We start from the raw sequence: 26,655 nt of genomic DNA, 5'->3' as shown, positions 1-26,655 counted from the left end.
AGGTTAAATAACATTTTAATTTTATGTTCTTATTTGATTTATAGAAATTTCTTTTAATAAATCCTAATGCTTTGTTTGATTTTTTTATAGTTTCATCAATATGTGGATTCCATGACAGTTTTTCATTTATTATAACACCTAGGTATTTTGCGTTTTTAGTCTGTGTTACTGGTTTGCCATGAATAAGATAAGTGGAATTTATTAGTATTATGTGTTTTGTTTTTGTTTTTTTTTTTGTTACTCTTAACAACTGACATTTTTCTGGGTCTTCTTATTGGTCTTCAAGTTTATATATTTTTTTTTATGTCTCTATGTTCTTGGTCTGAATAATGAAGAATGGAATTAGCAAGAGTGTATAAAAAAAATAACATTGTGGGCTTTATAACATAGTCACATACAGTGTATTCCTATTAGAGCGTTCATACCAATGATACCATAATGAGTATGACGTAACCAAAGCACAGTGTCAAGTGTCAATATTCGCAGGGCTATGATGTAAGGGGAAATACCAGTAATTTACAAAGGTAAAGCTGGTTGTCTCCCGTATCTTTTGATTCAGTTTGAGCATGGTTTGAGTGATATAAATCTAGATCTAGATCTAATTTCTTTCATTACATCTTTTAATTTTCAACAATAGACCTAAACATTTCTAAGGATTAAATCAATTTTAATTAGATTTAGACCTTTTTTTAAATACTTTCACAAGATTTTAAAGTCTAAAAAAAATGTAATCCATTTCGACCGTATTTTTGTGCTCGTGCTTTTTTTCCTCAACTTTTTAAGAATTCTGCCAATTACACTTCCGGGAATAACAAAGTGCGATCATGTGAAAACAAAACAGTAGTAGAGATTCAAGTTAGGCTGTAGATCTAGATTTAATTCATCTAGACTGTAGGCATATCAAGACATTTATTTTTTTAAAAATGCTTTTATAGCTTGTAAGAAATTAGGGATCTGAAAAATAACTATGCAACCTAGATCTAATAGGTATTATTTATTTCATTTCCACAACAATGGGTAATTGCTTTCGTAGATGTTTTGGAATAGTAGACAAGAGGTATGTAATTCAAGTAATTGTAATTGCTATATAGACATTAGGCCTATATAGATCTAGATTCTAGTATTATATACTATATTAATTAAATGTACACTATCAGTGTATAACTGTATACCATTGTGTATCACATTACTATGTAGATTCGTGCGAAGGTGTTTACTTAGACTTTAGACCAGTGTTTCTCAAACTTTTTTGTCTGGCGGCACAGTAAAAAAAACTACAAAAGTTTCGCGGCACACCACGAAGAGCAACAGTTGTTTTATAATAAAAAGAAAAAAAATATTAGGCCCTACCTGTTTTTAAGTAATATATTTAATGTTAAGGGTGTGCCTGTTTTTTTTTAGAGCAAATGTGATCTAATCGAGGCTCCAGAGTCGACAAACAAACTCACATTTCATCGTCTATTGAAGAAGTCTCTCTCTTTTCTTAGACTTGATTTCAGTCAGTGCTCAAAATCCAAACTCACAAAACCATGAAGATGCAAATGGAAGAATTATTTTGATTGCTTTTAAACTGATTGCAGGATATAACTTGTTGATTGAAATCTAAAACACATCCAGGCTTTTCTCGGCAAAACTTGACTTAAGAACGGCATCGTTTCTTTAAATCAATTAGCTTCTCTGCTTCTTCAGTTGTCAAATTTGTAGCTTCATTGTTTCCAAATGGATAACTGACCCATCCATATTCATTACTTCCAACTGTTGAAAATTAATGCCACAATGCTGACTGCAAGTGTGTCAAAGTGTCCAGAATTTCGGGGGTGATTTCTTTAGTTGAAGCACATTCATTGTAAGTAGGAAAGCAGTCGAAGACTCCTTTCGAGATCTTACTTTGTCACAAAGACAATTTTTCACCAAATGATTCAGTTTGAGGATGCAGTGATGATGGTTTCCGATGGTCCTTGAATTTAATTTGTCAAATAAATCAGAGAGAAACGTCACATTAACCACCAGATCTCGTCATGAATAGAAAATCCAACTTGAAATCAATCCCTTTTCTGGCAGCTTTAGGTAGTTCGTAAGTGTCTTAGCTTGTTTATTTTGTTGAGCCCTGATGTTTTCAAAAGTATTTCTTCGGTTGCGCTTTTACAGCTGGATATTTAGTTTCCAAGTGTCTCTTCAATTTGCTTGAAACAAGCGTCTCATTCGACAGAGTTGCATTGCAGATCAGACAGAATGGCAATGGTTCAGAAGATATGAAACCATATCTGGTGTAATCTTCTTTGTACCTTCGTTTGGTTCCTTGCTTTTCATTTAACGCTTTCGCAGTTTCATTCTTGCTAACATATTTCTCCATCGATAACAATGAATAAGGCTTATTATTAATTTGTTATTATTAGCATCAGTGATGGGAATTTTCCGACAATTGTCGGAATTCCGATAATTTCTTCTGGTCCGATTTTCTAGCAAAAAAATCCGAAGTTTTCCAGACATTTTTTTTTTTTAAATCCGATTTTTTTTTTTTTCAATTTTTTTTTATGAAAAAAAAAAATCCGATTTTATTATTTTTCCATTTTCGGAAGAATGCGAAATAAGATTTTTGATTTGTTTTGAACTCCGCACATCCGGTCTTTTGACACAGTTAAAGTTCTATTTTTTTTTTAAATCTTGTGTTACCGTATTGTCTTATAAGTCTAGATCTCGGTCCAGATTAGAGTGGTTTGAATCAGTCTAGATAGATATCTAGATTCTTTAATTTGAATACTTTTGATCTAGATCTAGACTTCAATGGCTGCTTGCCAGCTTTTGAAAAGTATTCGACTTAAACTTAACTTAGACTTAAGAGTATCAATCATGAATGATGCCCGGTCGCTATGTTACTACGTATGTAGCGCTAATCGCCGCTATTACTACAATTCAAGATCTATTATTTTTTCACTGTTGTTACGATGACCCCTAGATTTTTCTAATTTGAACCCTGCCTGCCGACTTCCTTGAGTTCAAATGGGATTAGATTTAGACATCTAGATCTATTATAATAATAATAAGATCTAGATCTACTCATCTAATAGAGTGATACTGTGATAGACCTACCGTGTACCGACCATCTGGATTTATATATAGAATATACTTTTTTTATATAGTAGTAAGTAGGCCTTCTTAAACTTCTTAACATGACTATAGTGAGTTACTGAGTATAAGCCTGACAGAATGTAGATATCTAATAATAATATATTGGATCTAGAATCTAGAAAAGTTATTAGATATAAGTAGTAGTAGCTATAGATTATAGATCTATCTATAGTGAGGGATATGTATATATTTTAATATAAAACTTATCATTACTAATTTTAAAAGCATGTTTTTCAAACACATTAAATCCTTATAGTTGTTTGAGAAAGAAGTTGTTACAATATCTGTATAAAGCAGTTATCTATTATAGAATGCTCAGACTGCAAAAAGCTTTCTCCTCCCATCAATATATATACAAACAATAGTGCCATGAATGCATTTTGAGTGCAGTAATGCTAAATGAAGTGCAGTTTGTGTGCAGTAATGCACAATGCAGTGTAAATGTTATGTAATACAACATTAATTAAAGAAAATATTAAATTAAATGATTCTACGTAGTTTAAAAAAATTCAGCAACATCTTTTTTTAAGTCGTCGCCACGACAGGCCAGTTCAAAAACGGGGGGGGGGGGGGGGGGGGGGGCTTACAAAATTTCCTAAAATTTTTGCAAAGTCAGTTCCCATCACTGTAGCATACACCTAACCAATTTACTTGAAACACATCGCTTATTATTATCGTTACCAATTCGAGAACTGCTGTGCGTCTGCTAAGGCGGCCAACATTTTATTCATTATAATAATATATGTGTAGTGGACCATTCCATAGCCTGAATAGCTAACACCCCTTTCCGTCATAATGGAAAGATCCACTACTACTACTGGTCATTGCAAGTGGAGATGTCATCGCAACGTAAAATCAAAATTTAATATTAGGCAGACCTGTGTAACGCTGCACGTGTGGCGTTCTAAAAACTCCTGCGGCACACCTGCAAATCTTCGGCGGCACACTAATGTGTCGCGGCACACAGTTTGAGAAACATTGCTTTAGACACTTTAGTACACAGAAACTGTTTGAATATATATATTATATTATATATGCAGAATATAATTATACTTATAGGCCTTCACAAAGCCTGACACTGACATGTTTAAAAATTGTTTTTATTTTTGTTCACAAAAGTTTTTGATATACTATCATATAGATAGTGATATAGATTCTCTACTAATCATATGGTCATGGTGATATACAAGACTAACCAAAACTGTCTATGTCCATGCTGGCCATTATTTTCTTTGTTAAATGGCATTTTCCACTTTGTAAGCGCCACATATCATAAGTCTTATAGCGATAAAATTTGGTAGAATTATGGCCAGGCATGATATCTAATATGAAAAAAAATTAACCTTTGTTCTCTATCCAAACTTCTGTATTGGTGAAAACAAAAAAGTGATATTTTCATTATAAGTAAAAAATAAAATATTAATTTTTTAAAAATCCTCATTAAGCGTTAATTAGGCCTTTGTCTAAGGTAATCAATAACACAACTTTGAAACATTCTCACATTTCATTCAAAAGTGTAATAAATTTCCAAGTGCTGCCTATGTTAAAAAAAAAACATCAAAAACTCGATCTCTAAATTATCAGTCGTTTTTCTTCCGCGTTTCCGTTTGTTTGTTTTTTTTTTGCATAGCTATAAAATCTATTGCTAATAATACAATCAAATAGTAGAATAGATCTAAACTAAATTTAGTGTTGCATTATTGATTAGATAGTATAATACTAATAATAGGGGAGGAAACTCATTCATGAGTAAGCACAGGAAAAGATGAATGGGTTTAATAACATTGAAAAAAGATGTGAGGTGTATACATTATTTACATTGAAGAACATAAAGATAAAGCCTTGGCTTGGGTCTTGTGTTCACACACACTGACTACAGACTGATTCGGGAACACTGCTAATCAAATCCAAGCATTCAGAGACAATCCTCACCAACAAATTGTTCATGACAGCTCATTCACCCAACAAATGGTTTACCAAACATATTTTTTTGACAACTGGTTCACCAACAATTTGATCATGAATGAAAAGTGGTTCACATGACAAAAGATAAATGGCTCTTTGACAATAGGCTCAGTCTTGTGTCAAGCTAGCAATCAAAATAGTTGGAAATAATAGAAACAAAAGTGAGTACTTTTAATTTAAACAAATTAAACCATGCAGTGAGAATATTAAATTGACAATATATGTTACTATTCAATCCAGATTCCAAAGAGTGATTTGATGGGAATCAATTATCTGTGAAAATTTTTCGTTGCACCGTCTGGTTCTTAGTTTTACATATTCCTCCTGCCTGTCCACTGTTCAGGCAATCTCTGTCATGCACTAGCAAAACACTTCTCAATGTTGATTCATGTCCGTAGTTAACTAATTTCCATGCATGGGAGGTAGGAGGCTGATATTTTTTCTACCGGAAATGACATGTTGACACACTTCATTGATCTTTATATAAAATTGCATTTATGTTCAAAGTAATAAATATATTTTATATAAAAATTCTTCTGTGCAGGAGACGTTATATGCAGTCTATGTACACTGCAGAACATGAGTTTTCAATAGAGGTTAGTATTTGTTTACTTAACTTTAAAGATATTTATATGGCTATAGGTGAGGTCTATATAAGGCTGTTTTTAATTTTTTTCCAAGAAATAGTCTTACAAGTTGTTTTTATGACAAAACTATCTCTTCTAATAAAACAATTTGTAAGTAATTTTCTTTGAGAATGTTTGGAAGAGACCATGGACAGCCACATCAATGTTAAATGTGTGTTACATTGAACAAATTGAAAGTTTATTAAATTTAGTCTGTTAGTTTCTTCATTTGGAATTTTTCAGAATTATTATATGGATGATGGTGTATGTAGAATTAAGTGACTTTTTAAAAAATTTCCTAGAGTTTTATTTATTCACTAATATTGTTCTCCCAGGCTAAACATTAGCATTTTGTTAATATGCATTCTTGCTCTTTCACAAAGAATAGTAATAATGCTTCTGGGCTAGGTCGTATCTGCAGTTTAATGAAATATATATACTATATATATATACAGCATCTAAATTTTTATATTCAAACATTTGTTGTTATTTTATTTGTCAATGTTTTTTTTTTTAATTCTAATAGCATGAATATTTAAATTTAAAATTCCAAAAATATTTACTTTTTTTTTATTTTAATATATAACTGACACAATGCATTAAATCTAATTTTTTTCATAAACTCATTAAGCTACTATATTATTTGTAGATTTATTAATGCTATATTTCATTAACTCAACAATGTTTCCTATTTCTTTATTTATAGAAGTTCTTATTTTTTTATTTTAGAAATTACTCTCATTTATTTTACTTCAAGGCAAATCATTATGATGAAAATAAACTCAATTTTTGTATTTAAAAAAGAGAGAAAATGTCAGAAACTAGATCAAAGAGAGACAATGTCAGAAACTAGATCAAAGAGAGACAATGTCAGAAACTAGATCAAAGAGAGACAATGTCAGAAACTAGATCAAAGAGAGACAATGTCAGAAACTAGATCAAAGAGAGACAATGTCAGAAACTAGATCAAAGAGAGACAATGTCAGAAACTAGATCAAAGAGAGACAATGTCAGAAACTAGATCAAAGAGAGACAATGTCAGAAACTAGATCAAAGAGAGACAATGTCAGAAACTAGATCAGTACACAAAAGAATGTTAGCCAAAACAAAAACTTTGAAATGAAATTATCTATATATCATTATAACTTGTACACAAATGTAATCTTTGTCAACTCAACAGTGAGTTGCACTTTTTCTACATAAAGCTTCAAGTGTCTCAAGGAAGTCCATATATCGAAGTTTATCTCATTTATTTTATCATTGTAATATTAATAAGTAACATAGGAGACCACATCAATTTTAACCAAATAAAGGACAGAAATCAGAAATTCCCAATTAGTTTATAAAGCCTCTTCATAACTCTGTTGGAAATTATTGATATTTCAGTCATTGTTCTTTTAGGAGGGGTGGGGCACACACTATTATGTCATCATATGTTAGCAAGTAGAAAAACAGTTAAATGATGTGATTGAAAATTAGATTCATCAAGACTTTTTAAAAAATTTTATTGAATCTCAATCATTTTCAATCTGTGCCTAGGAAATATGCAGCTATCTATAGTGGATAGTTTTTAAACTTATTTTATAAGGTCTCTTAAGATATATAACTTCTAGAAAATGTTTCCCCCCATTCTATCCCAGTTTTTCTTGTAGTATTTTGTTAATAAGTCTAGGTTAAAACTTTTTGCTGGCATATTATCTCACACCTTTAGGGCATTTGAAACTGCTTCCAATACCAAGTTGGATACTATCCCAAGATGCAACTGTCAGTGCATTTATTCTTCATAAACATTATGATTTGAAGGAAGTCTAGTGATCAAGCTTTCATTAACATGACAGTTTATATTTTTGTACAATAGTCACATAGCTACAACTTACAGACAGAAATTTTTATAATAGTTATTAAATTCAATTATGACTGGACATATAAAGCTGTTTTTTTTATTTTATATAAGTAATTACATAAGTTTACCTCCCCCTTTCTTTTCTCCAATCACTGTTTGCTCTATTCTTAGTTTCTTATCCCAAGAGTGAGTTCTGTTCCTTTAAATTATATTCACCCAAGTATTTATTTATTGAAAATCTTTGCAATCATTCTAATATTTGTTAATCTGGTGAAAATCTTACAATAATTTGGGAGACACTTCCTAATTTCTTGTAATTGTTAGATCTAAATTTGTATCGAAATCCTATAGGAAAATGATTAAATTTAACACTACAAAGATAAAGATGTAACATTTTTTAGGATAGTCATTTTAAACTTTTTACAGTCTATTGATAGATAGATATGTATATATATATATATGCTTGTTATTTACACGTAATATATATACAATAAAACATTTTTCTAAAACAACAATCAACCTAATCACACTTATAATAAATGATCATATTATTTATATATATTATTTTGAAGATAAAAAATAATTGTCCTTTTTTTTTATATTTATTATTATTAACAATTATTCATATAAAGTAATTATAATATAGTAATAAAAAAAAATGATTTGTGTGCTAAAACAAAAGCAAATTATATTTGTTTGCCATCACTTTACTTATTCGTTTATCTTTTTATTTTTCAGTTTGAAAATTTAATGACTGAGGTGAGTAACTTTTTTTTTTCTGTTTAAGTGTGTCATCTCTTACCACAGACAGACTATAATCATTGCATATATGAGTAAAGTTAAACTATTGACCGATTGTAATCATTGCACATACAGTGTCGGGGAACATGGATAGTAGATAAAGGAAATCTAATATAGTGTTGTTTTTTTATTGTGTTAGAACCAAAAGTTGCTCAGGTTAGAAGACAGGAAATTTTGAAAGTTTTGGGATAGAAATTTACTACAGAAACTGTTTAGGAAAGACAAAAACATGTCTAATTCCCTTCTACAGAAAGAAACATTGTCAATTTTAATATCAATTTTAATTCAAGAATGTTTCATTAAATGTCTTGTGTCTTGATCAATAGCTGCAATAGCAGCTTTGTGGACTTGCATGGGATTGAAGTGTTCTTTGGATTATATAGCTCAAGTTAAATGTCTTACAGACTGTAATTTTTGCATCTTTAACTTTTTTGATGTACAACAATTTTTAAGGTGGGGGGGTTGCTTGCTGTCAAAACAATTTGTAGTAGTTGGGATGTCTGTTATTTTTATTTTTACAGTCTTATTCTTGTTTTTGTTTTTTTATTATTCTCCAGGATCCCCCCAGGGATGAAATGACAGGGTAGGTTATACTATGTCTATTGAATCACTTTATTTGTATTTATTGTTACATTTAATTTTGTAGTGGGTATTGAGGAATTTGTGTCATTGCCAAAATGTAAACAAATTAATTCCAAGGACTTTTAACATTTTCTTTTCTCTATAGCCAAACTTTTTTTTTTTTTTTACCTGTTGTCCAAAGGAGCTAATCCTACATCTGCTTCTTTACCTTTTTGCTGCTTACTTTTAGAGGCCAGTTGGCCTTGGACTGTGGTCCATTTACTGTATCTGCCTATGTACATATGGTAGGTTTGAGTTGGTGTGTTTAACAATTTGATTGTTCCAAAAGTGTTCACTTTAAATTTCTTTTTATTCCTTTTTATTGTGGCCATGCAAAGTCATTCACTTGTTTAAAAATTGGATGCTTGTAAAGTTTATAGTTTTGTTGCAACCTTTGTATGTTGTAAAGTTTATAGCTGTGTTGCAGCCTTTGTATGTTGTAAAGTTTATAGCTGTGTTGCAGCCTTTGTATGTTGTAAAGTTTATAGCTGTGCTGTGGCCTTTGTAGGTTGTAAAGTTTATAGTTGTGTTGCAGCCTTTGTAGGTTGTAAAGTTTATAGCTGTGATGCAGCTTTTGTAGGTTTTAAAGTTTATAGCTGTGATGCAGCTTTTGTAGGTTGTATTTAATTAATAAGTTTGAGCATTCTGTGTAATGTCTCTTTTGTTAAAAAAATAAAAAGAAGGCTGTAGTATTAGCAAGCCATTGTGCATTGACTTTTCCATCATTATGATCATTAATAATATATATATATATAAATATATATATATATATAAATTTTTCTTTAAATTTATAATTTTTATTGTAATTTTTTATCATTTACAATGCATTGCAGTATTTTTTATTTTTTTTTTACTAAGTAGTTTGTTGTTGGTGTTTTGATTCTATTAGATGTTTGTGTACATGTTTTATTTCATTGCCTGGTCTTATTTGTTCTCATGAACTGCTTATATTAACACTGTAGATTGTTGACTGACCATGAGAGACATCTGTTGAGAAATAAGCAGTTTTCTGTTTTAGCTCATGAACAGCGTCGAGTAGATGCAGAGTTAGAAGAGAAGGTAAAAATTATGTTAAGGATCTTTACAAACCATTCTTAGTTGATAGTTTAAGCCAGAATTTTTGCAGGCTATATATTTATGATTTATAAATAAAAAGCTAAAGAAAGCCAAGGAAAAGAATTTTTTTAAACATTATTTTTTTCTACTTGAAATCATCACTGTATGGAAATGTACAATTGATGTTTAAGTATATGTATATAGTTCATCAAACATTATAGGATGATGGCCACGTGTCATGGGGCTGGCACTGCAGTTTTGTGCCTCCTCATGTGGACTTTAGATCTCTGTAACTCTAAGGTTTGTCTGCACACTCGGCAGGGTATTCCTGTGTTATTAAAGTGTTTTAAAATATTATCATTCTTTTTAAGAAGAAATGTGAAATCTGAGTATTTCTCTTCTAAATAAAGAGAAAAAAATAGGCTAATAAGCCTCCCAGAGAGATGCGTCAGGTATTCCTCTTCACTTGTCAGTAGAAACTGTTTCACTGGCCTTAATACCTTAGCCACACAAATAGGCCAAGTGCTGAACCTGGTTGTCAGAGATGCTTGGCTTGCCATCTAGGAGTATTTTATAAAAATTGAACTGATCCGCATTGACATCCTGACTATGTCTCTATGGTGAGCCATCAAATAGACTAAACACTCAAACTCACCTGAAAGTCACTGATTGGTCTAAAACCACCTAGCTATGCCAGAGTGGACTAAAATTACTATTTTCTGTTATTGTTTGACCCTAATGTTTTAAGATTTTTTATTGTATTCTAATTTTAACAATGTGTATTTCAATACCAACTATGTACTTTATCCAACATGCAAATATGTTCCCACTCTTTTAGTTTCTACCAAACAGAAAATAAAACTCAAAATAAAGAAGAACAATGAATTAAAGAAAGATAACTTTTTTGCACAAAAACAAAACAACTTTGTTTTACTTTTAAAATGTATTGAAAGTATATTTTAGTTATGCTTTTGAACCATTTTCATGCATTTTGGCATTAATAACAATACAATTAGAAATAAATGAACTTTCATTCTCTATGCATAGTCTAATCTATTTAGATGAGAGTAATTTCAAGACCGAGGTCATTAATGTGAATTGTTATACAATTATAAACACTAGGCATACATTTTCAATGAAAACATTCATTTGAAAGTTGTGTGGTTTTATCAAACTACTTTTTGTTATTAGTAAGAGCTACCATTAATTTGCATGCTGACCATTCCTGAATCAAGGACTTTGTGTGTCAGAAGACATGAGACATGTTCAGTGTTTGCTTGCTCTGTGATTTCTTTCTTATTCTTGTGCTCATGTCATTGTGAGTTACTTGAAGTATAGAATCAGACATGAGAGTGTGGGGGATGTGTGGTTGAGAGGCTTCAATCCAAGGGAGGTCCAGTTAGAAAACTTCTACCCCCCCCCCCCCCTCACACCCTACTGGTCCACAATAGAGATTGGGCCATAGTACACTGAGCTGTATACAATCAATTCAAAAAAAAACAACAACTGATTACTTTTAATGGAACTATTCACATTTTGCAGATGGCCCTTTTCATCTTATTTTAATTGTTACTTTGTATGTTGAAACAATATGCATACTTATGTTGTTTCTTTAAAGAGTATAACTTTTCATGACTGTATGTAGCCTTTGCATCTATTTTAAGCATTATGAAGGCAGTATCTCTTTTAGTTGTTGTTGTTTTTTTAGATTTTTATGGCAGAGCAAACATGGCAGTAGCTTTTTCCTACATGTGCCACTAAAAAGAAAATTTAAATTATTTTTAAACTTGAATAGAAATAATCTAGACAGAATAATACTAGCTTAAAATAACTGTTCTAGTTTTTAGTCTTATAGTGTTCATCTCCATTCAATGACTTACATTATTTTTTTTTTCTGTTTTCATAAATAAAAAGTCAGAATTTTTCTTCTATTTCTTTAGAAAGCTCTGTTCATTGACAGCCTCTGATAATATCGTCAGATATTGTTCTTCTGTTTTCCTCATAATTTAAATAATAGTTGAGATGTTTTACTTTGTCTCAACTTATTTTTTGTGTGTGCATGTTTGTGCATTGCTATGCTTTGAAATAATTTGTTTGTATTGATATCTAATTATTAAATAGACAGTAGCCTAAGGTTTTTGTCAGTATGTGTAGTTTGTTGCTTTCACTTGATAATTGTTTTGTTTCTGATTGGCAACGAATCCTTCAGTTAGCCCAAGATGAAAAAGAAATAGAAAGAGAAGAAGAAGCCTATTATGAAGCCAAGCGAGAAGCAGCACGCATTGCTCAGCTGAACAAAGACAAAGAGAATGCTGCTAAAAACAGCAGCAAGGCCTGGGTGAACAATGATGACTGGGAAATGTAAGTACTTGAATGAAACTATTTCTGAACCCTGAAATAAACTTAGTTTTCAACAAGGCCTGGGTGAACAATGAGGACTGGGAAATGTAAGTACTTGAATGAAACTATTTCTGAACCCTGAAATAAACTTAGTTTTCAACAAGGCCTGGGAAATGTAAGTACTGGAATGAAACTATTTCTTAACCCTGAAATAAACTTAGTTTTCAACAAGGCCTGGGTGAACAATGAGGACTGGAAACTATTTCTGAACCCTGAAATAAACTTAGTTTTCAACAAGGCCCAGGGTGAACAATGAGGACTGGGAAATGTAAGTACTTGAATGAAACTATTTCTGAACCCTGAAATAAACTTAGTTTTCAACAAGGCCTGGGTGAACAATGAGGACTGGGAAATGTAAGTACTGGAATGAAACTATTTCTGAACCCTGAAATAAACTTAGTTTTCAACAAGGCCTGGGTGAACAATGAGGACTGGGAAATGTAAGTACTTGAATGAAACTATTTCTGAACCCTGAAATAAACTTAGTTTTCAACAAGGCCCAGGGTGAACAATGAGGACTGGGAAATGTAAGTACTTGAATGAAACTATTTCTGAACCCTGAAATAAACTTAGTTTTCAACAAGGCCTGGGTGAACAATGAGGACTGGGAAATGTAAGTACTTGAATGAAACTATTTCTGAACCCTGAAATAAACTTAGTTTTCAACAAGGCCTGGGTGAACAATGAGGACTGGGAAATGTAAGTCCTGGAATGAAACTATTTCTTAACCCTGAAATAAACTTAGTTTTCAACAAGGCCTGGGTGAACAATGAGGACTGGGAAATGTAAGTCCTGGAATGAAACTATTTCTTAACCCTGAAATAAACTTAGTTTTCAACAAGGCCTGGGTGAGTAGTGAACAGAACAGGCTACTTGAAATGATTGCTCTGCTGTGTAAGAAACTTGGTGTTACAGCAAGACCTGGCAGAACAGTGATGTTTGGGAAAATGAAGTACTTGAATGAAACTAGTTTTTAGCTCTAAAAAAAATCCTTAGTTTTATTCATTGTTGTAGTTAGTTTAATGTTTAATTTCTGCTGTTAGCTTTTTCTACATTCAAAAAAGGTTTTGTATTTGTTTTTTTTTTATTACATATAGAGCTGGTGGTGAGGATGATTTTGAGGTGTTTCTGGCAAATGTAAAGGCCAGATCTTTAGCAACGAGATCATTAGTAAAAAATGGTAAGTTTTTATAACTTGTTAGTATTTAGTTTTATAAACATTAGATTTTATAATGTAATCATTCTTGATAACATATTCAAATGAAAAAAAAAACATTTTCTTGCTTGTTTTTTCAATCATTAGAGGTTGTTTGTTTGTTTTTTTGTTAAATTTATTGTTATTACTATTGGAGTTGGTCCAACCCTCTGTAATATAAACACTTATTTTAAACTTGACCACAAAATCTGGTAAAAGCTTTTGTTATTTACATGGTGTTGACCAGGCTCAGGTGATGCTCACAGTTCCAGTAGCAGTCTTGCTCAAACCAAAGAGAAAAGCCTGACTGAGGGGAGCTCATTGGATATGGAATGGGACCATGAAGCAGGTACAAACACTTGCTTGGCCTAGTACTAATAGTTTCAGGTTGATCAGGATCTTCTCTATAGCCCTAGGCATTTTATAAACTAAGCATGATTCATTTCTTTCTTACTCATTGCATTCATAGGATATCTATGTATATATAAGAGAAACTTCATTTCTCTCTTACTCATTGCATTCATAGGATATCTATGTATATATAAGAGAAACTTCATTTCTCTCTTAGTCATTGCATTCATAGGATATCTATGTATATATAAGAGAAACTTCATTTCTCTCTTAGTCATTGCATTCATAGGATATCTATGTATATATAAGAGAAACTTCATTTCTCTCTTACTCATTGCATTCATAGGATATCTATGTATATATAAGAGAAACTTCATTTCTCTCTTACTCATTGCATTCATAGGATATCTATGTATATATAAGAGAAACTTCATTTCTCTCTTACTCATTGCATTCATAGGATATCTATGTATATATAAGAGAAGCTTTACTTCTACTGAAATAAACAACTTTGAAATCCCTAATTGAAATTCGAGACCTTCGCATTGGGATATAATACATTTTACTACTGTGCCATCAGTTGCATCATGCAGAACATTAGTTGTTTCATCCTAATTTACAGATTTTTTTTTCATTTCTTTGTTATGTTATAATGAAGTTTTTTGTTGTTGTTTTTTTTTTTGTGTGTGTTTTCCTATTTAACTTATTTAAAAGCTGACTGTTTTTCTATTCTAGGCATGTCTCCTCAACGTAAAGTCAACACACGTACCTCTGATGACAGCTGGTCTAAACCTTCCACTGTAAGCCCTATGCACTCCAGTGACCTGGAATGGGATCCTGACTTTGTCAGTGCTGGAGATGATGAAAGTCAAGAACTTTTAAAAGTTTCTGCCAAGTCCTATACCTCAGCTAGATGATAACAAGAGATGTAGATAAAATATTCCTTAGCAAAAGTTAACAAGTTGTTTGACATACGAGACCAAGTCTTTTCATTTGACTTTATCAAGATTTTTTTTTCCCATAAGTTTTTCACTGTGATTTCAAGTAAAACCTAGATATTATGGCGGTTTTAACTGAATTGTATTTAATTAAGTCTTGAGTTTTTTTTTTTTGTTTTTTTTTTTGTTTTTTATATAGTTTGAAGCAAGAAATATTATAATAGTTTCTTATCTTAAATTTTACAATGAAGAGAAATTTGTGTTGAAATATTATATTACAATGTGTTATTGAAGTGTAAAGTATCTATTTAGGGCCTGCCTTAGTTAATTGAGGCCCTATGTGAAGTGAATTTGGTGGCCCCAAATGAAATAGAAAAATGAAAAATAAACAGCGAAAAAATAACATTACGCAATTTATATAAAACCTAATTTAGTTCATTAACACTGGCCAAAAGTGTCACTATTTCTTCTCTAAAAAAAACATTTTTTTGATTCCTGTGCAAGGCCCCACCAATCAGAGGCCCTAGGCCGCTGCCTAGTTTGCCTACTGCCGGTCCTGATCCATTGATATTGCTGTTTTCTTTTTTTTTTATCAAATAAAATAATTATAATTTTTTATAATTAAAAAAATAACATTTTCTCATAATTTTTTATTTATTTGACTATAGTTTTATAAGTTACTTATTTTCTGAATGCTTTAAAATGTTAATTATCACCATAACAAGAGATACATTGCTAAAATAAAGAGAGATTAAACATCTGTAATTTTCTTTTTTCATATGTCATTATCAAGCTCATATATTTTTTCTTTTTTAATAGAATGGAATTGTTACAAGATGACACTCCAACAGAATCTATTATCTATGCATAATATGTTAGCAACTGTTGGCTAAGATTGTTATTTCTTCCACATTGCATCAATTGCTGTTATAGCATTTTTTATTATGTAACTTTTAATAATAATAATCCATTTTGAAGTATTTTCAACATTATGTATTGTTTATCAATGGAAATAATAGTTTGAATTATTTAAAAAAAAAAAACTTTTTAAATATTTTTTTTACTTGATTTTTACTTGATTGGTACCCTTGTATCTGGCTTATTTATTTATTAAAATCACTAATTTGTTATATGCTGCCTTTTATTATTTTTATTTTTTTTTAATGAAAGAATTTCCGTTACAATTAGAAATACTTAGGAAATTATTTCAACTATTTATGTAATTTTAGTTATGTCAATCATTTGAATGGTTTGATTGTTAGTTGTGTACATTCCAATATACTTGCATTTACTACTCACAATTCAATACAAATATTGTTGCTTATTGGGTAAATTGTGTGAATTCTTTTCCATTGATCAGCATGACATTAGTTTTCAAAATAATGGGCGCGAGTTTTTTTGTATCATTGAAGTTAAAAGTAATCACTACGGTTGCATGTTTATTCTTGATTTAAATGTTACAAATTATTTATGCTTGTAATTTGTTTTATCATGATCAGTTTAGGATAAATGAATATTTTGTTTTGTTGCTTTATTTACTCTTCTGTATATTTTTTTTTTGATGATTGTTTAAGCATGCATGAACAAAAAAGTTCTGTTTGGTGATTGGTTGAATTGGGTGGGACAGCAATGCTATGTGACAGTCTATGGATGTAAAACTAATTCAATACTATTTAGTGTGCTGATTTACAATACCTCCTTTACATGAGCTGTGTTGAGGATGAAATAAAGAAATCTAAAACAACCCAGGCCTAAATGTTTCTTAATGTTGAATGAACAAATTTCACTTGGAACTGTAATTTAAAAAAAATGTATCTAAATATCTCCATTCACCTTTCATACCAGGTTGTGTTTTATAGAGCAGTTTTTAATATTTCCATTTACTATCTATAATTTTAAAATAATTTTTGCATTGTTTTGTAAGATTTTATACTAAATGTCATTTTCAAAGCTAAATTATTTTTTTTTTACAATTTCAAGTTACTATAACTGTAGCAATAGGTTTATAAAACAAAAGACTCTTTTTTTTAATGTATAATTATTCTATTGCTTGGATTACTTGTTATGATCTTACAATCTATTTATGTTGGGTATTAAAACTAGCGTGGTACATACCTGTACAGCGTGTAGTTCACTGGGGTTTAATCTTGGTATTTAAATTTCTTTCTTCACCTCTTTTATTTCCCCCTCTTCTGTTAAAAGAAATCTTCTTGTGATGAGTGGCTCTCAGAAGTTGTGCTCTTATGTAAGACATAATGTCATTCTCCAGTGGTATTTTAATAACTTTAGCAGAGGCAACTGAAGGAGGGTTAACGGTATAAGATCATGTGTGTTAGTGACTTCAAGCTTTCATGCACAGAGCCTAGTGCCTAGATTTGCATGTCCTTCCAGACCAACGACACACTTCCCAGTGTTGCCCCAGGTTCATTAGCCAGGTATCAGACATGATTTTTATTCTCTAGTTCTTTCAGGCGAAGTAAACTCTGTCATTCTCTACAGTCATATCCTTGTGAATAGTGGGCCTGTGCACACCTTAAGCGCAGAGCAGAGTTACAGCAGTTTTGAATTTAGTACTAAATGTGATGATAATGAGAGTGGTTTATTTTTAAACTCTGGAACATTAAATTTTGTTTTTTTATAATGCACTTTATTATTTTTAATTTATCCATTTGTTTTTATCTTGTTTAGGGCTTTTTATTTAAGATTAAATTAGTAATAACTGTAAAGGTAGATAGTAGCTTTGTGATATTTTAATGATATAAATAACAATATAATGTCTTCTCAAAGAATATTACAGTTGCCCAGTAGAGACTGTGAACATTCTAGAGCAATTTACTATAAACTTTTTTATTAAACTGGATAGTTGCAATCCTCGGTAAATATATAATAGTAATGGCTTTTTTTAAAAAAGCAAGATTTTTTTTAATCCATAAAATGGAATATAATTGTACACGTTACACATTGTAGACATTTTGTGAGATTCTGTTGATAAATGTTAATAGGAAAAAAGAAAGTGATCTTATCAGTAAATAAGTTTTAGATCTGGGAATTTAAGACTATATAAATTTCAAGCACAATCTAAAATTTCAGGTTAAACAAGGCAGGGCTACCAAAAAATGTAATCTTCATTTACACAACTAATATATCTGATGGTTTAATACTGGGAATTGCATTGAATAGTCACTTTAATAATTGTCATTTCCTATATCTCACAGTTCACTCTTGCTAGATAATCATACTGCCCTTCAAACATCCTACCATTAAATAAAACAAAAACTTGTTTAGATTGTATTCACTGCCTTCTATTTCTGCAAGTGGGCTGAGTGGTTAAGTGCTTGGCTTTTGAACCTGGGGTCCTGAGTTCAAATCTCAGTGAAGAATGGGATTTTGAATTTGGGAGGTCAAAAGGAAGAGGAAATAATAAACAATAAAAGTTTGTCAATAGAACCCAGTAAAAGAAATTATAAAAGAATTTTTAGGGCACACTTGAGTCCACCCAACTCTAATGGGTACCTGACTTAAGTTGGGGAAAGTAAAGGTGGTTGGTCGTTGTGCTGGCCACATGACAATGGCTCATTAACCATTGGCCATAGAAACAGATGACCTTAACATCATCTGCCCTTTAGATCGTAAGGTCTGAAAGGAGAAACCTTATTTTTACAATTTCTGCATAGAAAATAAATAGATCCATTTTACAATGTTAACTATTTATACCAGCACTAATTGATACCAACGTGATTCTAAATACTCCCTATGTTTGTTTGATTTTGACAAGGAGAGAGTTTATAATTATTTCACATAATTCCTGGCATAGCTCTGTGGTCTTATTTGTCATGCTTCAGAAAATGTATGCATAGTCAGTAGTAGGAGTCATTTGAATTTCTAACAAGCCAGTCATAGGCCACATCACTAGAGAAAATCTTCATGCCCAGTGGAACAGAGCCCTTACTTCATTATGCACTGTTGGCCAAAGCCTCGAGAATGCCAGATAGCACAGTATCATTGGCCACATATGGCCCATGCACATGACCGATGTGAATTGTTATATAACAACTTGAACTCATTAAGATGGATTCAACTTGAAAAATAATGTGCCATGAAATCCCATCTCTAACAATAAAATATATTATTTTATTATTATTTTGTTTTATGCTAATTTTTGTTTTCTTATAAAATTTTTATTTTAAAATTCAATATCTGAAAGACTGGAAATAATTCATGATCTACTTATACTAGATCTATGTTTCACCATAAGATTCATCTATTGCAAAGCCACATTATCATACAATTTTTGTGTCCCTATGCAAATGTACCACTCCAAATGAATGTTGAACTCACAACTCTGTGTTTAACAGTGTAGTCAAACTCTTCATTCAAATTCAGCTTCCTGAGACACCCTTGGGCTATGCATACTCATTTTAAATATTTTAATTAAGAAAGTGTATGATTAGGAAGCTACAAATGAAGTACATTTTGTGTAGGATGCTACTAATACTTCAGAAACCGAGACAGTGTTGTTGGTTCTAGAAAATATATTTTTGTTTTCTGCCTTTTATTAAGCATTTTCTTGCGCTGAAAGTTGATTGCCTTTCTGCAAAACTTCAATTTAAGTGTAGGTGCTGAGTACAATGATGAGTCATTGTGTAGTAGTCAGTTGATTTAAAAATAGTCTTCTTCTGGTCCTGCAGAAAACGTCATGAAACAATTCTGTTTGTTTTTTTCTTAGTAGTATCACATCTGGTTTTATGTTTAAAGTAGAGACAAGACAAAAGAGTACACAGTCATGATGAGGTTTAAGGTAGAGAGAATACACTAACTTGACCTAATTATTCACTACAGTCATAGTATTGAGAAGTAGTGCATAAAAGGAATTACAGTTATCTTCAATAGCATATAAAACTGTTGACTTACGTTTAACTCAAGACTAAAAATATAATTATTATTTTCTCTTTGAAACATTAAACACTGCACCAAATGTTGTAAAACAGTTTTTCCTCCCTAAACAGTTGGGCTAAGTTCTAGCAATCACATTCAAATAGAAACCTTTACCTTTATAAAGACTGGAACTCATGACATGCATTAGGCAAATAAGAACTCTACCATCCAGCCACCCACAATTTTAAATGAAATGAAAACAACAAACTTCCTCCCTCAAACTATTTCATTATTTGAATGTTTTCTAGTCAATCAATGAAATAGTGTGTGAAGTGGTTCAGTCCAGAACACTAGAGTTACAACACAGGACTCATAAGGAGATAGTGGATATAAATAAAGACTGCTTTGTATTATTTTCAATATACACATTATTTATAAATAGTTTTTAACATTTGTAAACAATAAAGCATAATACAAAAATACAAGTTAACTTATGGTTTAAATAAGCAAAAACTTAAGGTAAATTGGACAAAGTTAAGTTCAGGGACATGAGATCCAGGTGAGTTTACTGTTCCTGTTATGTTTTCAATATCTCTGCAATACTCCCTGGTCTGGTGATTTTGATGGGACACAATTTTGTATTTAAGAAATCATTTCTGTTATTATATCATAGAGAAACACTTGCTTATAATATAGTGAAACACTGATGTAGAACTTAGTGAGATATTGATACTTAACAAAGTGAAACACTGATGTATAACTTAGAGAAAGACTGATTTCCAGATCAAACAGTTCTCCATACAGCTTGACTTCTAAAGGGATAGAACCTTGTGCTAAAGAATGTTGTCCAGCATTCTCTTGTGACACTCCACATGGACATATTTTCACTTAGCCTAATTTCCATCTTACAGGAATGTGTGTAAGAAAGAAATGGAACAGGATACCTTCCAATGAATAATATGTTTCTATTCAAGAGAATGTTTTCTATTCTATGTTACCCAAGTGATTTATAAACCAACCAATGCTATAGCCAATATTTATGTTTCATTGATAAAGTAAATAATTCATATGTTGACTAAATGTATTTTACAAGCTTACATTGTGCTAAAGAAAATTAAGCTATGCTAGGCAGTAACTATAATAGATCAAATGTTGCAAATACATAAATAAATAATTTCAAACTTAAATTACAAAGATTAACATTAAGAGTAAACAGTTTGATGCCAGCTTATTAAGGTCAAAGTTTTGTGTCAACATTGTCTGCACCATTCACGTCTACACCAATTTTGTTACTTTTAATCTTTCCTTGTTGTGTGTCCACCTCAAGAGCTAGATTGATGTGATTCTCTACTGACTGAACTTTGTCTGGACTCTTACTTTCTTTGTCAACAATCTCTGGCTCGCCATATACCTTTGGAAACAAACAAAACACAAGAGGTGCTAATTACTGTGTAATAATCACGTCTGAAAACAACTGAAGGAAAACTTTAGGAGAGCAATGTTAGAAATTGTAATACATACATGAGATACTTCTAGAAACAAAGACATTTAGATACGGTAATACATACATGATATACTTCTAGAAACAAAGACATTTAGATAGTGTAATACATACAAGATATACTTCTAGAAACAAAGACATTTAGAAAGTGTAATACATACAAGATATACTTCTAGAAACAAAGACATTTAGAGATGGTAATACATACATGATATACTTCTAGAAACAAAGACATTTAGATACGGTAATACATACATGATATACTTCTAGAAACAAAGACATTTAGATACGGTAATACATACATGATATACTTCTAGACACAAAGACATTTAGATACGGTAACAATACATGATATACTTCTAGACACAAAGACATTTAGATACGGTAATACATACATGATATACTTCTAGATGTAAAGACATTTAGAAACGGTAATACATAGGCCTACATAATATACTTCTAGAAACAAAGACATTTAGAAACGGTAATACATAGGCCTACATAATATACTTCTAGAAACAAAGACATTTAGAAACGGTAATACATAGGCCTACATGATATACTTCTAGATACAAAGACATTTAGAAACGGTAATACATAGGCCTACATAATATACTTCGAGAAACAAAGACATTTAGAAACGGTAATACATAGCCTACATGATATACTTCTAGAAACAAAGACATTTAGAAAGTGTAATACATACATAATATACTTCTAGAAACAAAGACATTTAGAAACGGTAATACATAGGCCTACATAATATACTTCGAGAAACAAAGACATTTAGAAACGGTAATACATAGCCTACATGATATACTTCTAGAAACAAAGACATTTAGAAAGTGTAATACATACATAATATACTTCTAGAAACAAAGACATTTAGAAACGGTAATACATAGGCCTACATGATATACTTCTAGACATGGGCGTAGCCAGGGGGGGTTCTTGGGGTTCAAATCCCCCCCCTGCGGGGGCGGGAACGGAATTAAGTGACTGATTTTTGCTTTCATTTTGTTTATTTTAGGTGAGATTTTAATACTAAATCATCACTTACCACAGCACAGCCGAGGGGGTTTTGAGTTAAAAACCCTGTACCAGGGGGTTTTGAGCTTAAACCCCCCAACCAGGGGGTTTTGAGATTTAAAAAAAAACCTATCAGGGGGTTTTGAGATACAAATCCCTCTACAAGGGGTTTTTGAGTTTTAAACCCCCTACCAGAGGTTTTTGCAGTTAAATCCCCCTCTTCTATAAAACAAAACAAAACAAAATGCAAACAACAATCCCCAAATTACAACAGCACAGTTAAGGAAGATTTTGATTTTAAAAACCCCTCCAAAATTTACGATAAACCCCCTCTTCAATATAAAAAAAGCAAATTACACATTCAAAATTTTATGAGCGTAGCCAAAGGGGTTTTGAGTTTAACCCCCCCCCCCTCCAGTTGGGGCTTGAAGCTAAAAAGTACCTCTTCAATATAAAAAAAAAGCAAATTACACACTATAAAATCTATGAGCGTAGTCAAAGGGGTTTTGAGTTTAAATCCCCTCCTCCAGATGGCTTTTTCTTTAAAGTTTAAAACCCCTCCAGATGGTTTTGAGTTTAAAATTCCCCTACAGAGCGTTTAGAGTTGAAAACCTCTCTCTTCAATATTATTTTATAGCAAACTACAGTCACCAAATTCTATGATCGTAGCTAAATGGGGTTTTGAATTTAAAAAAAAACAAAAAAAAAAAAACTCCAGAGATTTTTTAGTTTAAAACCCCTCAACAGATGATTTGACGAAAAAACGTTCTTTTTCGATATAAAATCTAAAGCGAAATACAAGCATGTAATTCCAAGAGCGTAGTCAAGAAAGGTTACAAATTCCTACCAGTGGCTTGGGCTCCATTAAAAAAGTGTGAATAGTCTTTTGACGAAATTGAAAAACACTAATTAAATGTCTCAACAAAGATGGCTAAGACAGATTTTAGGAGTCAGTCATAGAGATCGGGTCTAAATCAAAGAAATCATATGCCGAACTGGAAGTCGAATCCTTAGTAAGGTTGTGACAGAGCGTCGCATGAGGTTTTGCGGGGCATGTTCTCCGACAAAATGAATTACGCAAAATAAGAGTTGCGGAAACAGCTTGCCGGAAAATGCGCCGAACGGCGCGAGAGGGTCTAAGTCAGTAAGAATAGCACATTATGTTTTTGAAATAAAACTTTTTAATAGCAAGATAATGCACTATAGATACCTCAGAATATGCATTTTGTTGGCTTTCAATACCAGAAATAGTGCTCGGCGGCGGGGCTTCGCCCCGCGCTGTGGGAGCGCTGCGAGCTTCTACAATAATCTACAATAAACAATAAACGTCTTCCGAAAGGGTCAGAATGTAATAAAGATTAATTGTGTACACACACATATTTTTTTTTTCCGCCGGGGGGGGGAGGGGGAATCCCCCCCAACCCCCCCCCCCCCCCCCCCCGAAAAAAAATCCTGGCTACGCCCATGCTTCTAGAAACAAAGACATTTAGAAACGGTAACACATAGGCGTACATGATATACTTCTAGAAACAAAGACATTTAGAAAGTGTAATACAAACTTGATATACTTCTAGAAACAAAGACATTTAGAAAGTGTAATACAAACTTGATATACTTCTAGAAACAAAGACATTTAGAAAGTGTAATACAAACTTGATATACTTCTAGAAACAAAGACATTTAGAAAGTGTAATACAAACTTGATATACTTCTAGAAACAAAGACATTTAGAAAGTGTAATACAAACTTGATATACTTCTAGGAACAAAGACATTTAGAAAGTGTAATACAAACTTGATATACTTCTAGAAACAAAGACATTTAGAAAGTGTAATACAAACTTGATATACTTCTAGGAACATAGACAAAACACATTTAGAAAGTGTAATACAAACTTGATATACTTCTAGGAACAAAGACAAAACACATTTAGAAAGTGTTTCTGAGTTTATACTATTGAAGATTTTCATCTATAACTGATAATTAAAAATAGCTTTTTGGCGTATTCGGTGTACCGGACGAGTTGATTAGCTATGTATTTTAATAGTGAGCATTTTTTAGCTCTGCTGAATGAAGTTTCTAGACTCTTCCATTGGTGGTTCAAGGTAAGATCAGTAAGTTTGAGTAAGAAGGAAGTATTGGAGGTTTGCTAAATGATCACTGACGATGGCGCAACTACAAACATATTTAATTCAAAACAAATCAATAACAAGCGGTATACAGTAAAGACGACAAACAGTAACTAGGCCTACTTATTGGATAGTTATAGATATTTACTGATATAAACTGATATTATTCAGATATTAAATTGGAAACTCGTATCTTTTAGCTTAACTTCTTTGAAATTGTTTATTTACTTTTTTAATAATAAACATCTTCCGATCTTCCTCTTTTCACGTATTGCTTTCCTATGTGGCTGTATTTTATTGCTCAAAGAGTGTAAGACATATCTTTAAAAAATCAATATGTTTACAAAGAGAAAATAAATGTGTTCCAAAATATATTGTGTACATCAATATGTAAGAATATCTAACTATAGAAATAAACAGGAAGTTCACATGTTCTCTAGATGTTTGAATGTCAACTTACTCCTGTGTGCACGATACCAAATCGTAAAGGTTTACGAATACATTCTGGAAGGAAGCAAAAGGGAAAGATGACGTCAAAAAATGGACAGATCAATCTGGGGTTGACGTCTTGAGGTTTGGTGTAACCTGTAAGATATTCAAGGTTTTGTGAAGTATAGGCGGTTAATAATAATAGGCCTACTAATTATTTTTATAATGGGCACGCTTTATAATAGGCTAATAACTATAGCCTACAAGTCAAATAAATTACTGTTTTAAAGACCATTCTGCCTTTATGAAGCTGGTGATTCTTTGTGAGAGCAATTACTTTGCATAAGCGTATGTATACATCTACTCCGAGTTTATACAATTCTAATGATGGGCCTATAGGTCAAGACCTAGAAGAAGATGCGCCAAATGTATTTATTTATTTAACTCTTTCACGAATACATGATGGAATGCCCTCTGACGTAAGTGTGTTCAAAATATAGGCCTAGATTGTCTAGACCTCAAACCAAATTTAAATTAGTTTTTAATTATACTTTCAAAAATTATAACGGTCAAACCAGAGTTTTCCCAGTGTGGTCAATTAGCTAGTTATTTTTTTCCCAAAGATGTACATTAACTGCATTGTCAAATTTATAGGCACTAACGATTTTCCTAGAATTTCGACACTTGATCTATAAGCTATCGTTAGAAAAATAATTACTATTACTATTAATTTGGTTTTATGATAATAATTTTAACATTTTTAACAGTCAAACCAGAGTTTCCATTGTCTAATCAATTAGCTAGTAATTGTTTTCCCAAATATATAGCCTACACAAACTTTCGAATTTCTAGGAAAATCGCAGTTTTCAAAATATCCGTCCATTGTCCAGGTTCTACCAGGTGTAAGGCCTACTTTTTGAACCCTTGAAGAATTAGCAAGCTAATAGGAAGAATTACAATAATAACAATTTAGAACTCATAAACATATATATCTTAATGTGAGGGTAAATTTTGTAAGACTGTCCTCTGACCTGTGATGAAACTAACCACTAAACCAATGGTTACAGTAGCTAAAACTGCTGTCATACTGTAGTACATATACGATAGTCGGTACAAACCATAGGCTGGGGCACTGCGTTGAGACAAAAGAAACGAATTAATTGGAAATGCTGAAAGCAATTAATAATTAAATATGTGTATCAGTAGAGCAGTCATAGAAAAAAATGTGCTGGATGGAGCAGACGAAGAAGATATTCAAAAGATTGCAAAGGATCCAAACGAATGGAACTTGCGTAAAATACAGGGTGCGTCAAAAAAATGTATACACACTTTGAACTATCATAGACAATTTATTTCCCGTTCTACAATGCTAAATTTCTGGACATGGAACCCTTAATGTCCAATTGGAAAAATAAATCCGACCAAATTATGCCACCCATAAATCCCGGTTCACGTCTCACCCTCTCCTGAACCCATTCACAAAATTCTAACTTTCGATCTGGATTGTCGTCACTTAGCTGTTGTACCAGCCTTGGAATGTACACACGAAACTTGCCTTTCCTCAGAATGTGTAGCACACTACTAGCACTTACATTACTCTCACGAGCCGCTTGCCTTGACGAGTTTTGAGGTGAACGCTGAAACAGTTCTAAGACCGCAGTTGTGGACACATCACTTGTAGCTGTACGAGGTCGCCCTGATCGACCTTTATGCACATCACACACTATTCCATGAATTTCAAATTTGTCTCGTAGACGTGTAATTGTT

General features: G+C 31.9%; 2 protein-coding genes across 9 annotated transcripts in view; one reads left to right on the top strand and one right to left on the bottom strand.

The window, feature by feature from the left end:
- Positions 1 to 791: 791 nt before the first annotated feature.
- On the top strand, positions 792 to 19,065 carry LOC106061813 (AP-1 complex-associated regulatory protein-like). 2 transcript variants are annotated; one of them, XM_056021541.1, is made up of 10 exons: positions 792 to 1,057; positions 5,639 to 5,690; positions 5,964 to 5,984; positions 8,302 to 8,322; positions 8,922 to 8,947; positions 9,948 to 10,044; positions 12,251 to 12,402; positions 13,539 to 13,621; positions 13,884 to 13,985; positions 14,723 to 19,065. In XM_056021541.1, exons 1-10 carry the CDS (start codon positions 1,014 to 1,016, stop codon positions 14,902 to 14,904), a joined length of 780 nt encoding a protein of 259 aa, XP_055877516.1. In that variant the 5' UTR covers positions 792 to 1,013; the 3' UTR covers positions 14,905 to 19,065. The 2 variants fall into 2 exon arrangements, with proteins under 2 accessions (XP_055877516.1, XP_055877518.1); XM_056021543.1 differs by lacking the exon at positions 5,964 to 5,984.
- A 1,112-nt stretch (positions 19,066 to 20,177) lies between these two features.
- The window catches only part of LOC106061814 (sodium-coupled monocarboxylate transporter 2-like), a 33,671-nt gene continuing 27,193 nt past the window's right edge, over positions 20,178 to 26,655 (bottom strand). For 6 of the 7 annotated variants that reach the window (XM_056021538.1, XM_056021539.1, XM_056021537.1 and 3 more), the window contains 3 exons: positions 25,920 to 26,020; positions 24,920 to 25,044; positions 20,178 to 21,211 (listed from right to left, as the gene is read on the bottom strand). In XM_056021538.1, the coding sequence (XP_055877513.1) occupies positions 21,038 to 21,211; positions 24,920 to 25,044; positions 25,920 to 26,020 (400 nt within the window). In that variant the 3' untranslated portion in view covers positions 20,178 to 21,037. The remainder of the gene's footprint in view (positions 21,212 to 24,919; positions 25,045 to 25,919; positions 26,021 to 26,655) is intronic. The other variant, XR_008776696.1, reaches the window with a different exon arrangement.

This window comes from Biomphalaria glabrata, chromosome 2 (assembly GCF_947242115.1).
Source record: "Biomphalaria glabrata chromosome 2, xgBioGlab47.1, whole genome shotgun sequence".
NCBI lineage: Eukaryota > Metazoa > Mollusca > Gastropoda > Planorbidae > Biomphalaria > Biomphalaria glabrata.
This window is presented reverse-complemented; position numbering and strand designations above follow the sequence as displayed.

Bases quoted from the DNA above. Each gene is read 5' to 3' on its own strand.
- LOC106061813 (XM_056021541.1), top strand. From the start codon at position 1,014: ATGGGTAATTGCTTTCGTAGATGTTTTGGAATAGTAGACAAGAG. The intron at 8,948-9,947 runs GTAGGTTATACT...TTAACACTGTAG, and splicing joins CCCAGGGATGAAATGACAGG to ATTGTTGACTGACCATGAGA. The intron at 10,045-12,250 runs GTAAAAATTATG...CGAATCCTTCAG, and splicing joins ATGCAGAGTTAGAAGAGAAG to TTAGCCCAAGATGAAAAAGA.